The sequence below is a fragment of the Magnolia sinica genome, chromosome 1 (assembly GCF_029962835.1).
Source record: "Magnolia sinica isolate HGM2019 chromosome 1, MsV1, whole genome shotgun sequence".
NCBI lineage: Eukaryota > Viridiplantae > Streptophyta > Magnoliopsida > Magnoliales > Magnoliaceae > Magnolia > Magnolia sinica.
The window spans coordinates 39,889,215-39,905,640 of record NC_080573.1 but is presented as its reverse complement, the minus strand read 5'-3'; the positions used below and the strand labels follow the sequence as shown (position 1 = coordinate 39,905,640).

Here is a 16,426-nt window from a genome sequence, read left to right as displayed (position 1 = left end):
GACACAACCTTATTGGTGCACAAGTGTGTGCCAAAACTGGGTGTAAATAGCTTGTATTCAAACTCTAAAAATCATTGATTTGGATCATTAATCGTGATTATAAGCTAGTGTTGAGAAAATGTACACTTCAAATCAGGAGATCATCTCAAAATATGTGGCCCACTTAGTTGTGACACATGCTAGAACCTGTGCCAATAAAAATGTAGCATACACTAGCCATCTGCTACATTGAGACCTACCTTTTCAGCAAGAAGGCCGCTTCCTTACAAGTCCTCTGTTTTTAGGGGCAAGTCCTATGCTCGTAGGGTTGTGTGCAATGTATGGCAGCTTAAAAATCACATGGATAGGGATCTTAACCATCTGATACTTTTGACAAGGAGATTGTTTTTTCACTTTTTTGTTTTAATTGATATTATTAAATAGATTTGTAGAATTTTATTAATAAATTCTTAACATAAGAAATTTAATTATTAAAAAAAAAACAAAGTAAAAAATTAATTTACATAGTTCATCATTAATTTATGACATGGAAATTTGTGTTCACACCAAACGTCAACCATTCATCATCATCATCCTCATAATAGTAATCATAATAAAATAACCAAATTGATATCATTCTTAGCCACATAATGCTTATGATGCATGCCAAATGGAACCAAAGACACATGGCACATCCATCCCAAGACGGGAATCCTTAGCAATGCCAGCACTGTGGGAGCCACCATGTTGTGTGTGACAAATTCTGTTCATCAGGTGGAAAACATCAATAATATCATCGCCATCATCCTGGTTGAACCCAATGGCTTAATAATCTACATATTTTCTCTTCTTCATCTGCTTAGGCTCAAATGTCAATGGATGAATAACCTCTGAATGTCTCTTGGTATCCGGCAACCATGAAGTAATCAAAGTAGTCACACATGTTAGATCCACTATGGGATAACCGCAATAGCATGTTAACAAGGGTTCCCATGTTTTTGCCAAGATAAACAAGAACCTACTCCTCTTTGAATATCCACCTTAAATGCCCCTTCACCTATAACAAGAACCTCAAACTCTGCTGCACTACCTGACACAGAATAACGCTCTGAGTATTTATCTGCTTTAGAAATAACTTTTTGAACACGAGGGATGAAGATTGTCTTCCACTCTCAACTTTCTTTAAAACTTCTATCAAATTTCTCCGTCATTGTCATTGTAACGTACAAGTTTACCAATATAGAAGTGATAGGTAGCTTTCCACAGCTCTTTACGCCATACATCCAAGGGACCATGAAGTCTGAAATGTGATTGTGGCAAACATAAAACTTCCCTTTGAAGTGAGATGTGGCCAAGTTCTTAGGATTAATATCCTTTACAAAATTCCATGCTTCTTTATATTTACCCTGAATCCGACGCATGTAATCATCAAATTCGGAATGAAGTGGTGCAAAAGTTGTACTCCAAAAAAGATCAAACAAATCATCTCATTTGTACTTCTGCAGAATTTCACAAAACAGCTTCTCAAGATGGTAATGATAACATGCATATGGAAAGAAATCACTACCCTCTTCAAGAATCCCTTCTTGCCTATCTCATATAAATGTTAATCCAGATACACTTTCTAACACTCGAGTTAACTCCCCACAAAACCATTTCCATCTCTCCATGTTCTTGATGCAGGACATGAAAATTAAATATAATATGTGAGATTTCAGGCTTAAGATCATGTTAGTTCAGAAACAATTACACAAATTCCATATCCCACATGAAAGTCTAAACATTCAATTAAGGGGAATCTATGTGGGTCTAGGCCTACACATGATAGGGTTGGATCAATAAAAATTATGAACCAAACAATACTCAAAGATAAGAAATCATCCACGCATGCATAGTAACCAGTCCTTAATCTAAGGGTCAGAAATTTCAATTTGGGGAACCCTAGGGTAAGAAAATTGGCAAATAACTTAGGAAAAACGTAATCTAGAGCTACGATTCATGAAAAAATGGCTATGAGAGGATAAAAGAGGATAAAAACCTGAGCCAAAAGACGATCCCGAGTGTGGACAGTAACAATGGCCAGATGGATGTGCGTGTGATCCTGGCGCACGTGTGTGGGGCCACTATTCAGAAAAAGGCCACCTTGGCCCTGGTCGGCTAGAGATAGTCTCCAAAACTCTCAAATCTCAACTCGATCCGATGTACGGTTTGTGAGTGGTGCTCCGCCGAAGTTTCAACTCACCTGCTAGCCGAAATCTTGAAACCTGCTGTAATGAAGAAATTAAAAGCAATAAAAGGACGAATTCGAAGTACGGATGGTTGGAGAAGATAGAAAAAAATATGATGGAGGATGGGGGTAAATTGGGATTGATGTGATAGAAAAAAATATGATGGAGGATGGGGGTGAATCGGGATTGATGTGGCTTCACACCACGGTAATTAGCCTTTCGAAAAGGGAGGGCTTCGCACCCACTTTTGAATTCTTCCACAACTCATGAAAAGAGCAGAAAAATAATGCAATTTTTTTTATTAACTCTAATGAATCAAAAGAACTACAAGGGATGCCTATTTATAGGAAAAATCCTATACCCCAAAACTCACACCATGTGCGCAACCTATTACTTGGTGATGAAGTAAACTAAAATAAAAACTAAACAGAGAAATCTAAAGCGTTCACAATATTCTAAATAATAATAATAAACAAAATCTAAAATATGAAATCAATCGAACGAGTAGGTCACGATCATGAGATCTCATGATGGGTTTTTCTTGACTATCGGGCCCACTTTTCTGAACCAAAACTTGTCTTCTAGTTAGGAGGCCCTCCTTAGACGTCATCATCGAGTCAGATCGATGGTGGGGTCCTCCTTCTGCGTACGTACGTGCGTAGGGGTAGTGGTGTGCGGGCGTGCATGTGCACGATGTCCTCATCAACTCTCCCCAGCTGCGAAAATTTCGCCACTGGCGAAATAAAACTCCTGAACCACTCTAGGATGTCGGGATCAAGTCTTTAAAGCTCCTCCTTAGTGAGCCACGCATTATCTGAAGCTGGGCGTGACTTCCATTTAACTAGGTATTTCTAAAACCCGCCATCCGACGTGAAAATTATCTCATGGTCCAGGATATCCTCTATTTCCTCTCTAGGTGTGTGAAGGCTCGGTATAGGAGGCAGAGGCTGGGATGAAAGGTTGGGAAAAGTCCATTGATCAAAGGGTAAGGTTGGGGCATCAGGATGGGTGGGCGAAGGGTCGGACAAAGTATCAGTGAGTCCTTGAAAAGCAACTAGATCCTCCACATTGAATGTGAAACTAATTCCCATAGAAAGTGGAAGATCTACCTCATACTCATTGAGACCATTTCGCTTTATAATTTTAAAGGGCCCAGCGCTATGTGCGTGTAACTTACGAATGGCCCCTGGTGGGTACCACTCTGGCCTGATGCAGACCATCACAGAGTCCACAATATTGAACTCTTTGAAACGTCTATGTAGGTCTAAAGAAAATTTGTAATGCTCATTACTAGCAGTGATCTTTCGTCTGATTTCTTGATGCAATGAATGTATGTAATGCGTAAAAGACTGTAGAATCTGATGGCATATGGGACAATGGCATGGGGATAAGATCAATAGGCTTCCTAGGCTTATAACCAGTAACGACTTCAAAAGGACTTAGACCTGTGGACCTATTGACAGAACTATTGTATGCAAACTCAGCTATGGGTAGTACGGCGTCCCATGTCCTGGTATGCTCCCCCACTAAACATCGAAGTAAACTCCCTAGGCTCCTATTAACCACCTCAGTCTGGCCATCGGTCTGAGGGTGGTAGGCTGAAGAAAATTGGAGCCTAGTATTCCTTATGTGCCATAGTGTCTTCCAAAAGTAACTCATGAATCTCACGTCACGGTCAGACACTATGGTTTTTGGTAACTCATGCAGTTTGACGACCTCACTAAAGAACAACTTAGCAACATGAGAGGCGTCGGAGGTCTTAGAATAAGGAATGAAATGGGCAATTTTAGAGAAACGGTCCACGACAACAAATATGGAGTCATGCTTTCGAATAGTCTTGGGAAGTCCAAGCATGAAGTTCATACTGATGTCCTGCTAAGGGATGAATGGGACTGGCAAAGGTGTATATAATCTTGTATTCTATTTCCTCTGCTTTGCCAGTTGACAAGTACGATATTGCCCTATAATTTTGGCCATGTCCCGCTTGAGGCTTGGCTAATGAAATCTATCTTCCAATAGGGCAATGGTCTTGTCACGACCGAAATGACCCGCGACCCCCCCTGAATGTAACTCCCAGACAAGAAAATCGCGAAGGGAGGTGCGTGGTATGCATAAGCGGTCACTCCTAAACAAATATCCGTCCAAAATCAAATACTCACTGTTAGCTCCTGATGGACTCTCTAATAAAGACGTATATACAACCCCAAAATCCAGACACTCAGAATACTCTTCTTTAATGCGCTCAAGGCCCGTAATTTTAACACTCATGAAGTTGAGTAATGCGACTCGACGACTCAATGTGTCGGCGGGCTCATTCTCTACACCGGCCTTGTGCTTAAGCACAAAAGTGTACTCCTGAAGGAATTAAACCCACTTAGTGTGTCTGGGGCTTAATTTCTTCTGAGAGTTCAAGTATCTTAAGGCCTCGTGATCTGAGAACAAGACGAATTCTTGTGGTAACAGGTAATGTCGCCAATAGCGTAGTGATTGCACTACCACGTAGAATTCCTTGTCATAGGTGGAATATCTTTGCTTCTCCTCATTCAGTTTCTCACTAAAAAAGGTGACAGGGTGTCCTTCCTGGCTAAGTACTCCTCCTATGCCGACTCCTGACGTGTTACATGCGACTTCAAAAGCTTTAGAAAATCTAGAAGTCGTGTGACTGGAGCTTCGATCATCTTGACTTTTATCTCCTTGAAGGCCTTCAAGGTGGCCTTTGTCCATTGAAACTCTCCCTTTTTTATGTAGTCCGTGATGGGAGCCACAATGAAATTGAAACCTCGAATGAACCGCCTATAAAAAGTGGCTAAGCCATGAAAGCTGTGCACCTCATGAATATTGCAGGGTTCAGGCCAATTAACGATGGCCTTGACCTTCTCAGGATCTGCCGATACGCCCTCAGCTGACACAATAAAACCTAAGAAGATCACACTACTAAACAAGAAGGCGCACTTCTTTGGTTGGCGTACAACTTCTCGGCCCTAAGGATCCCACAAACCTGCCTCAAATGGTTGAGGTGTTGCTCCTTAGTCATGCTATAAATCAAGATATTATCAAAGTATATGACTAGAAACTTCCCCATGAAGGCTCTCAACACTTGGGTCATCACACACATGAAAGTGCCTGGGGCATTAGTTAACCCAAAAGGCATAACTAACCACTCATATAGCCCATCCTTCATCTTGAAGGCCATCTTCAACTCATCACTAGGGCGTATACGGATTTGGTGATACTCACTTTTGAGTCGATTTCTGAGAAGATAGTAGCATTGGCCATCATATCTAGCACGTCATCAAGATGCGGTATGGGAAACCGATACTTGATTGTGATTTTGTTGATGGCCCTACTATCAACACACATCCTCCATGTGTCATCTTTCTTAGGTGTAAGAAGGGCGGGTATAGCACACGGACTCATGCTCTCTCGAATGAAACCCTTGTCTAGGAGTTCATCAATCTGCCTCTTCAACTTAGCGTGCTTCTTCGGGTTCATTCTGTAATGCGGGAGGTTTGGTAGAGTTGCCCCAGGGATTAAATCAATGGCATGTTGTATATCCCTCATAGGGGGAAGCTCATTTGGTAAATCATCAGGAAAGACATCACGAAACTCATTTACTACCTGAATGGCCTCAGTGGGTAACTCTATGCTAGTCTCTAGTACACTCTCCCTAACCACAAGGGCGTATATCATCGAGTCCACCTCCGTCACTCGCTCAAAGTCTTTGGCATTCAAAATATGGAGCGGTTTGGGCTTGGACTTCGACTCCTTCACTTCTTTTGGGACGCTCACACTACTCTGTGTGGTGAACTCTTTTCCAGTTATATTCTTGGGTGGTAGAGGATTTAGCTTGACCTTCTTGCCCTCAAACCAGAACGTACACATATTTGAACAACCAAATATGGTCACATCCCTGTCATAGAGCCACGGCCTACGCAGAATGATATGGCCCACATCCATAAGAACAACATCACAACAAATTGTGTCTTTATAAGATCCGAACTGAATAGGGATAAGACAGCGGTGCGAGATTAGAATGGATGTTTCATCAACCTAGGAGACTCTATAGGGCTGAGGATGGACTTCCATCTTCAAGCCCAAATGACTCACAGTGCTAGTCGATGCCACATTAGCACAACTACCACTATCCACGATCATCTTACAGCTCTTTTCCCCACCTTTTGCATAAGTATAGAAGATCGTGTTGCGGCGCCAGTCATCAGTGTTCTTGGCTTGAGCCAGGGCGCAACGCACAATTGCGAGGGTCACAGACTCTTGTGCTCCCTCTTCCTCATCACTAGGGATTCCGACTGGCTCATATTCCTCCTCTTCACTATCACTCTCTGGGAGCACTACTTCTACTTGCCCATTAATAAGGAGTACTTTGGTGCCCTCTTTCGTGCCGCACCGGTAAGCAAAATGACCAAACCCCTGACACCTAAAATACCTAGTAGCCCCACTTCCACGTAAACTAGACCCGACAATTTCTTTACACTTATCATCCTTAGGTCTGAGCTGAACATTAGGGGAAGGTTTGTTTTGAAATCCCGTGTTAGGTCTAGTCCAAGAGGGGTTGGCCTTAGCACCGGATTCGAGAAAGTCAAACCGCCTTTCCACAGATGCTTTAAGGTATTGCTCGACATCTAACACTACTTGGTACAACTGTTCGATAGTGTCTATGTCTTTATCGAGAAATTCTCTCCTAATGTCAGGACAGAGGCCTGTTTTAAAACGAGCAAAGGTGAGTACGAGGTCCTCATCAACCTCACAGCGGGTCAAGTACTCTTCGAATTTCTCAATATAGTCAGCAACACTCATGGAACCCTGTCGAAGAGATTGCCACTCTTCAATCAACCGCAGGCGATAAGAGAAAGGGAGGTACTTCTCTTTCCGCGTTTCTTTCATTTCACCCCAATCCACTATTGGGAGTTCCCTCGCTCTTTCTTTTTTCGCTCAACTATCGCCCAAAACCTCTTTTCTTGACCCACAAGCTTCATCTTGGCGACTCGGACTCGTCGAGCATCCGACATATCATACCACTCAAAATAGTGGTACATATCTGCCAACCAATCTAAAAAAAGTTTTAGGGTCTAAGTGGCCATCAAAAGTAGGGGCATCTACTCTAACTCCCTTGAGAAGTTGCGCATCTGGGTCTATTGGTCATGATGTCCCTCACAGGGTGGGTGCACAGGTGCACGCCTATGACCAACTCCTTGGCCACCTCCATTCCTTGGTCTAATCTCCTAACCACCTGCCTGAGAATGGGCATCTTCCCCAATGGTGTGGTTTGCCCTGAGGGAGGCTTCTATTTGAGTAACGCGATCATCAAATTGGTTAAGGCGTTGATCTATGCGTTGTTCCAAGCGCTTAGACATAGACTCAACCTGTTGGGCTAACTGGGCCATTGATTCTTATAGCTACTCCATGTTTAGAGTAGGGTGCAAACCAAAACCACGACCCGTACGTGTGGGCATACATAGGATAACTCAATCTTAAGGACCTGCTATGGCAAATATATGTGTTTAAAAAACTAAATGACCCTACGAGACTCTATATGAAGGAGACTACAAACCGTTAGTAGAATTCAGCTATATATGATGGACTGAATGCATGAAGGACTCAAACAAACTAAACCCTAAATATGTGGTGAATTCCCCTACAAGAACTCTAAGCTCTGATACCAAATTTAATGCAGGATATGAAAAATAAATATGATATGCAAGATTTCAGGCTTAAGATCACATTAGTTCAGAAACAATTACACAAATTCCATATCCCACATGAAAGTCCAAACATTCAATTAAGAGGAATCTATGCGGGTCCAGGCCTACACATGATAGGGCTGGATCAATAAAAATTATGAACCAAACAATACTCAAAGATAAGAAATAATCATCCACGCATGCATAGTAATCAGTCACTAATCCAAGGGATTTAGAAATTTCAATTCGGGGAACCCTAGGGTAAGAAAATTGGTAAATAACTTAGGCAAAACGTAATCTAGGGCTAGGATTCATAAAAAAACGGCTATAAGAGGATAAAAGAGGATACAAACTTGAGCCAAAAGACGATCCCGCGTGTGGACAGCAATAATGGCCAGACAGACGTGCGTGTGATCCCGGTCGCACGTGTGTGGGGTCTAATATTTAGAAAAAGGCCACCTTGGACCTAGTCAGCCAGGGATGGTCTCCAAAACTCGCAAATCTCAGCTCGATTCGATGTACAGTTTGTGTGTGGTGCTCCGCTGAAGTTTCAGCTCGTATGTGGGCTGAAATCTGGAAACCTGTTGTAATGAAGAAATCTGATGCAACAAAAGGACGAATTCAAAGTGCAGATGATGGGGGAAGATGGAAAAAAAGATGATGGAAGATGGGGGTGAATCGGGATCGATGTGGCTTCGCACCACGGTAGTTAGCCCTTCGAAAAGGGAGGGCTTCACACCCAGTTTTGAATTCTTCCACAACTCACGAAGAGAGAAGAAAAATAAAGTAGAAATTTTTTTATTAACTTCAATGAATCAAAAGAACTACAAGGGGTGCCTATTTATAGGAAAAATTTTATACCCCAAAACTCGCACCATGTGCGTAACCTATTACTTGGCGATGAAGTAAACCAAAATAAAAACTAAACAGAGAAATTTAAAGCGTTCACAATGTTCTAAATAATAACAATAAACAAAACCTAAAATATGAAATCAATCCGACGAGTGGGCCACGATCATGAGATCTCATGATGGGCTTTTTTTTACTATCGGGCCCACTTTTCTGAACAAAAACTTGTCTTCTAGGTAGGATGCCTTCCCTGGACATCGTCATCTAGCCAGATCGATGGTGGGGTCCACCTTGTGCGTACGTACGTGCGTAGGGGTGGTGGTGTGCGGGCATGCGTGTGCACGATGTCCTCATCAATTCTCCATTCAACAAATGCATATGAGACTAGGAAATCATCGCGGGTAGCATCAATGGCACTGGCTAAGAACCACTCACCTGGGTATTCTCCTTTCATCTTCATATGATCAAGCCTCACAACTGGTCAGCATGCTTTCTTGAAACCACAAATTGCAACTTTGTATGCAATAAAAAGTCTGAGTTGTCAGATAACCTGCTAAGCTTTGTTGTGCTTCCTGGATTTGTCATCTCAATATCCTTACAAAGAAACCTAAGATAGTTCAAAGTGCATCTCTTTTGAGTGTCAATTCTTTACCCCTCCAAGCTTTATCATAACTTTGATCTTGTATTTTCGACTAATCTCATTGACGATATCTTTGGGTGTACAATCCAAATTTTTCCGTTGTCGATCCTTGACCAAAGTTGCAATCCATTTACTCCTAACTTGTCGATGCATTTTTGTTTTTGACATTGTAATGCAGGGACATGTAATGACCTAACCATAAATGCATGTATAATTAGGTTAAAGATATTCAAATAATAAAATGAAGCAATAACCATTATCAATCACGTTGATAAAACAAATCTCAACACAGATGAAATCATTCCGTTGGTATCATGCCCCTTAGCATAAAATAACCTAAATGATAAAAAGGGAGGACCTAGGGATATGAGGATATCCCAAATCTACCATAAGTCAATCCACAGTCAAATTGGGATCCAATTATATTGACTAGTCATCTGTCTTCTCCATTCAAACCAAAAGGGAATATCCAGATATGAACGAAATAAATGAAGAAGTAAGATGGGTTCGAGATAAGATGGAGTACGAATTTTAGGGCATTAAATAAAAGAAGAATGTTGATTCTTACCTTTTTCTGCAGCTCGAAGATATGGAAAGAACTCAAAATCTGGAAACCGAGTGGAATCCTCAACATTCAAGGGTCAATCCTGAAACCTTAATCTCTTTGATAAAAGAAAAAGAAAGCATACAAATTTTTATTCACAATGTTCTAAATAATAACAATAAACAAAACCTAAAACATGAAATCAATCTGACGAGTGGGCCATAATTATGAGATCCCATGATAGGCTTTTCTTGACTATCGGGCCCACTTTTCTGAACCAAAACTTGTCTTCTAGGTAGGAGGCCCTCCCTGAACGTTGTCATCTAGGCAGATCGATGGTGGGGTCCTCCTTGTGCATACATACGTGTGTAGGGGTGGTGGTGTGCGGGCGTGCGTGTGCACGATGTCCTCATCAGTTCTCCAGTCAACAAATGCATATGAGACTAGGAAATCATCGCGGGTAGCATCGATGACATTGGCTAAGAATCACTCACCTAGGTATTCTCCGTTCATCTTCATATGATCAAGCCTCACAACTGGTCGGCATGCTTTCTTGAAACCACAAATTGCAGCTTTGTATGCAATAAAAAGTCTGAGTTATCAGATGACCTGCTAAGCTTTGTCATGCTTCCTAGATTTGTCATCTCAATATCCTTACAAAGTAACCTAAGATAGTTCAAAGTGCATCTCTTTTAAGTGCCAATTCTTTACCCCTCCAAGCTTTATCATAACTTTGATCTTGTATTCTCGACTAATCTCATTGACAATATCTTTGGGTGTACAATCCAAAATTTTCCGTTATCGATCCTTGACCAAAGTTGCAATCCATTTACTCCTAGCTTATCGATGCGTTTTTGTTTTAATATTGTAATGCAGGGACATGTAATAACCTAACCATAGATGCATGTATAATTAGGTTGAAGATATTCAAATAATAAAATGAAGCAATAATTATTATCAATCACGTCGATAAAACAAATCTCAACACAGATGAAATCATTCCGTTGGTATCATGCCCCTTAGCATAGAATAACCTAAATAATAAAAAGGGAGGACCTAGGGATATGAGGATATTCCAAATCTAGCATAAGTCAATCCACAGTCAAATTGGGATCCAATTATACTGACTAGTCATCCGTCTTTTCCATTCAAACTAAAAAGGAATATCCAGATATGAACGAAAGAAATGAAAAAGTGAGATGAGTTCGAGATAAGATGGAGTACGAATTTTAGGGCATTAAATAAAAGAAGAATGTTGATTCTTACCTTTTCCTGTACCTCGAAGATATGGAAAGAACTCAAAATCTGGAAACCGAGTGGAATCCTCAACATTCAAGGGTCAATCCTGAAACCTTAATCTCTTTGATAAAAGAAAAAGAAAGCATACAAATTTTTATTCATTCAATAATAATTAAAAAAAGAGTTTCTTGCAGTATATATATATAAGCCATGGAAAAAGTAAAAGTACACTAAAGTCACTAAAAACAAGGAAAATAACAAAAAGATGAAAAAATAAAGTGCACTAAAGCCCTTAATAATTTTTTTTTTTAAAAAAAAAACCGCCAACACTCAAAAACACCTACGCGACAGGGTGTAAAATCCGTCCCCCATGGGCCTGCAGTCAGGGTGCAGTCATGCCGCTCCTACACTCATAGCGCGTTAAAAAATGAGTCTGATGGACCCGACGTCCATCCACATCAACTCCTCCACTCCAGAGTACCTATCGACGATGCCTCCTCCTCTGATACACTCTGAAGGGTGCACCACTGATGTCGGCATCACATTGTTGGCTTATTTGCAACATTACAAGTATGGTTTCCCTTCAAGAATTTTATCTTGAATATAGGCTTGTCAAGAAGCTTACATGCACGTATACACCATAAGCAATCATCTTTAATGCATTTCGCCTGAAAATGGCCACCGCCCGACCTTGTTCGCTTATATTGGAAATTTGAACGTTTGGCATACTCCTTTAAAGCCTTATGGAAAGCATTTACATCTTCAAATTCTTGGCCTTCTTTTAAATCCAGCATCACTTTCTGCGTGTTGTTGATAGGATTATTCAAATCATTTGATGCACTTGGAACATCATGGTTATTGGCATCAACATTATGCAAAGAAGATGCAAGTGCTTTATAACCTACATGTAAATCCTGCAATGATGCTTGAGCACTTCCAGTATCAGCATTCTGCATCAGATTACTGAAGGAACAAAGTTAGTCACAAGAGAGGAAGAACCAGTTAACTACATAACTAAGAAAAAGAATAAATTTGTAGTGAAGTACCTGGGGATTGCAACGGGGATTAAAGGGTTTTGGGCACACAAGATAAAGAGATGAATGGGCTCGTTACTTTGAGGAAATGCATTCATCATATTTGATATATCGTCATCATTCTCAATCAACACAAGTGAATCCAAATCTAGACCAGGATATTTATATTGGATGCTGCTAATGTCGGTCAACTTGCAAATCCCACACACTTTGCATAAAAGATTGAGGTAATTGATTGCTCGATCAACATGAACTATCCGGTTTGTGCCACCCTTGTAATAAACGTTACTGGATTCCCAAATGAATTCGCCTCCTAATCTACAGAGTAGCACCACCTTGTTCGTAGACATCAAATGCGCTATAAAGAACTGAAAATGTATAACAGGAAAACTATTGTTATGCAGAAGGAACCCAAGAACAAAAAATTTTACATTCATGTTTGCAAAACAAAAGACCTATATTCTTGAATACTTATTTGTTTTCCATTTGATCTTACATCAGTTGTCTTGTAATTATATCATAATTTCCTTGTCTACTTATTTGAACAAACAAGGAGCATGATTTGGTTTTCAAGAACAGGGATCTCCTATGCCTGAGACACCACAGACGAACCATGCCCCAAAAATTTCCCAGACTAGAAAATCTTAGTAATCCAACCTTTAGTTCTTTTCCTACCAAATATGGGCAGTAGCTGCATTGTTTTCTCATGCACTATCTGTCTGCAGGCCACCTATTTAAGAGTTAGAATTGTCCAATCCTAAAGATATCTGGGGCATGGTCCAAGCATAGTTGTTAGAATTGTCCAATCCTAAAGATATTTGGGGCATGGTCCAAGCATAGTTGACCAAAATCACTATCTTAATTAGAATCACGGGCCTCACTTGTACAATCAGATGGCTTAGGTTACTGTGCATCCTCTCATTCCAAGCCCCTCCATAAATGAAAGTATCATATGATGCTTGATCTAGCAAAAAATGCAGGTTGGACACACCTTTCACTAATATGGTGAGCCATTATGATCATGGTCTACCACAGGAATCACTTCTGTTGGATTATTTAAACTGTCAAACAGCGTGTCGCAGATAGATAGCTTTGCCAATGGTCCACATTAAGAAAAGGCTTACCTATCCTATGGATAGGATTATTCAATGGGAGTAGAGCCATAGTGGGGATTCAGGTAGGGTCCTAGTGTACTTGACCCGGACCCCCAGCCAAGGGGATCGGGTTCAGGTCGAGGTCATATGAAGACCAGGTTCAGGTCCAAGTACCATCCTTTGTTGGCGTAGACCTGAACTTGATCAGGTTCAAGTACCCATCGGTCTTAGGACTCTGGCTTACCATAGGGATCACCAACCAAGGGGTCATCATCATCAAATTGAAACTTTAGGGAAAGGGCCATCAACTATATATGGTCATAGAACAACAGTCTAAATCGTCAACCATGAGGCAGTTCTAATGAATAACCATGGATTTTATATACATATCCTTGGATAAAGAATCCATGGTACCAAAACCACATGATTTGGATCTAAATGGGAGAAATCAGATCAGATCTGGATCAGAATGCACCCTAGATCTTATTCCAATATTCAGAAAACCATCAATAGATGCAAAAATAGAAAAATGTTTTTTTTTTTTTAAATTTTAAAAAAAAAAAAAAAAAAAACTATAGAAGTGTCCTTATAGTCTACTAGCCTAAATGTGAATGACAGCAACAAACCCCTTTTAGTAAGGCAAATTTATTAAAGCAAGAAGAGAAATAAGACAAGAAAGGCAAAGGGTATGAGTCTACCAGTATCAACACATGCTATGAAAATTTCTTATATAAAATCTTGATAGTAAATTACACATTTCTCTTATATAAACCACATGAGTTGTGAACATCTGGAAACTCAGGATGCATCATCACAAGATCCTGCGTGTTTGGAAAAAATCTGGAAAGAGTTTGATGGATCTTGTGGACCACACAATCCATTGAATCATACATCAATCTTCATCTATCACAGGAAATGAGCAAATCCTTCCAAATAAGTGAAATGGCTCAACAAAATCAATCAATCCATAGAATTAAGGAAGATCTAAAACCAAACCAATATCTATCATATCATATTTATATACGCTCAATTGAGAGGGTGATGCTGATTCAATTATAACCCCTGCCAGGTATGGTTGAGATGATTTCGTTCCATATTATATTTATAATGCTTTTCTATCATATAAATTGGTCCATTTGAGTAAGAAAATCAGCCAATCATACTTCAAAATGAAGAAAGAATCAGCTCAAATAAAGTAAGAGGAGCCTGAAACAATATAAAGAAAGAGGGAAAGAGCAGATAGAAATGTCCGTACCTTTGCCCGTGGAAATGGAATCCTTTGATCAACCAGAGTCGGTCGGGATTTGAGAGGAAGAAACTTGGATGATATTATCCAAAATCATACCAACCCTAGCTCGCAAGTTGGGGTATTTACTACGAGTCATTAATCCCAATAAAAAACGGTGCGTGCACCGAAAGTCTCCCACGTTGAAGAATCATTACAGCCGTTGTTTTTATTCAACCAACGACAGTCTAAGATTATTCGTCCAGGAGCTTAAATCTTGGGTGCATGAGCTATCCATGGTCAGTCCCACCGTATGAACGGTTTGGATCACCTAACCATTAGCCTTACTTGCACATATTGAAACAACAAAATGTGTCTATGATTGGTCGCGAGGAACATTTTCTGATTTCAGGTTGAAATTTTATACAAAAATTCATCTTAGATATTAGTTTTACTGCAAGATTTCATAAAATCTTACATTTATGAAATCATTCCTCCTAACTTATATAAGCTAGGGTTAAAAAGATATTTTTACCCTTTCATTCTCATCCGTTGGAAAGCGGCCGGATCGGGTACCACACAGTGGGACAGAAGCGGATTGCGTCTTACCCCCACTTGGGGTCCAATTCATCTAAGCAACACTACGTGAGACATGTATGGATTGTGGATTTTATCCACACCATTCATCCCTTTTGGAAGATTATTTTAGGACATGAACCAAAAATAAAGTAGATTCAAGGTTCAAGGGACCATACCATAGGAAGCGGTGGGGACAATGAAGCCCACCTTTGAAACTTTCTTGTGACTTACCATGTTTAATTATCATACAAACTATTTATAAGGTCAAATAGTCTTAGGATGAAGGGAAATCATAAATATCAGCTCGAGACAAAACTTTTGTAGCTCTTGATAAATACTTAGGATGAAGAGAAATCATAAATATCAGCTTGAGCCAAAACTTTTGTGGCTTCCAGGAAATTTCTAATGGTTAACCTTTAGTCTACTCTGAGCTCCAAGTGAGCCTTTAGTCTTAGCTTATTTTTAGATTCGTATTCTAAAATAATCCTCCAAAATAGAAGAATGGCATGAATAAAACCCATACATCGTGATGAACCCCACCGAGTGCTGCCTAGATGAATTGGGGTCTAGACAAGGGCAGGACAGAATCTGCTTCCCACCATAATATGACCTATATAATTGATCCACGCTGTTTATTTATTTTGATATATTATTTAAGGACGTTATCCTTAAAAGGAGGCATGTCAAAGGCTCTAGTGGACCACGCCACATTAAGCGATGGGGATTGGAATCTTACCGTTGAAAACACCATAGGGCCCATCATGATGTTTATTTACAATCCAGCCTGTTCATAAGGTCATACAGACTTGTACGAAGGGAAAACATAAATATCAACTTGATCCAAAACTACTTTAAATGGTAGGCTTTAAATCCCCACTGCTTCATGTGGTGTGGTTCACTTGAGCTTTCAACCCTAAAATAATTTATCCAAATAGATGGATGGCATGGATAAAACATATAGATCACGGAGAGCCCAACAAAACCCATGATAGATTGTTAGTCTCTAACTGCATCCTTGGTGAAGGTAGTACCCAATCGTCTCCATTCTCCCAGCGTATTCCTCTCCTCTCTCTTTCTTATAAGGGCAACCATTATCCAGTACATAAGAAACTACATTTTGAAGAGCCACATTGTTGTTATATCCACCATCAAAGAAAGAGAAGAAATGGTTAGAGTTTTATTTTAATTTCTTTTTTCTCCTCAATTTTTAGAGTTTCTTATCACTGCAATGTTTCTTCTCTGCCAGAGGTAAGTTTTGTGGATTCTGTTTAGATCTCTAGAATCATTTTGGACCACCTATTTGACGTAGGGATGAA

General features: G+C 40.1%; 2 protein-coding genes across 7 annotated transcripts in view; both read right to left on the bottom strand.

Annotated features, from left to right (window-relative positions):
- Nucleotides 1–491: 491 nt before the first annotated feature.
- Nucleotides 492–16,426, bottom strand: part of LOC131246501 (uncharacterized) — a 63,554-nt gene continuing 47,619 nt past the window's right edge. For 2 of the 3 annotated variants that reach the window (XM_058246708.1, XM_058246700.1), the window contains one exon: nucleotides 493–1,279. In XM_058246708.1, coding sequence (XP_058102691.1) covers nucleotides 1,250–1,279 — 30 coding nt within the window. In that variant the 3' untranslated portion in view covers nucleotides 493–1,249. Of the gene's footprint in view, nucleotides 1,280–16,426 lie in introns of all 3 variants that reach the window. The other variant, XM_058246716.1, reaches the window with a different exon arrangement.
- LOC131246519 (uncharacterized) lies at nucleotides 11,490–14,698 on the bottom strand. 4 transcript variants are annotated; one of them, XR_009171413.1, is made up of 3 exons: nucleotides 14,562–14,698; nucleotides 12,084–12,580; nucleotides 11,490–11,978 (listed from the first exon to the last, which is right to left on the bottom strand). XR_009171413.1 is itself a non-coding variant. In XM_058246737.1 (3 exons), exons 2-3 carry the CDS (start codon nucleotides 12,560–12,562, stop codon nucleotides 11,718–11,720), a joined length of 762 nt encoding a protein of 253 aa, XP_058102720.1. In that variant the 5' UTR covers nucleotides 12,563–12,580; nucleotides 14,562–14,698; the 3' UTR covers nucleotides 11,490–11,717. The 4 variants fall into 4 exon arrangements, 3 of the variants coding, with proteins under 3 accessions (XP_058102720.1, XP_058102729.1, XP_058102711.1); XM_058246737.1 differs by having other exon boundaries at nucleotides 11,490–12,141; nucleotides 12,225–12,580; XM_058246746.1 differs by lacking the exon at nucleotides 14,562–14,698 and having other exon boundaries at nucleotides 12,084–12,141; nucleotides 12,225–12,993.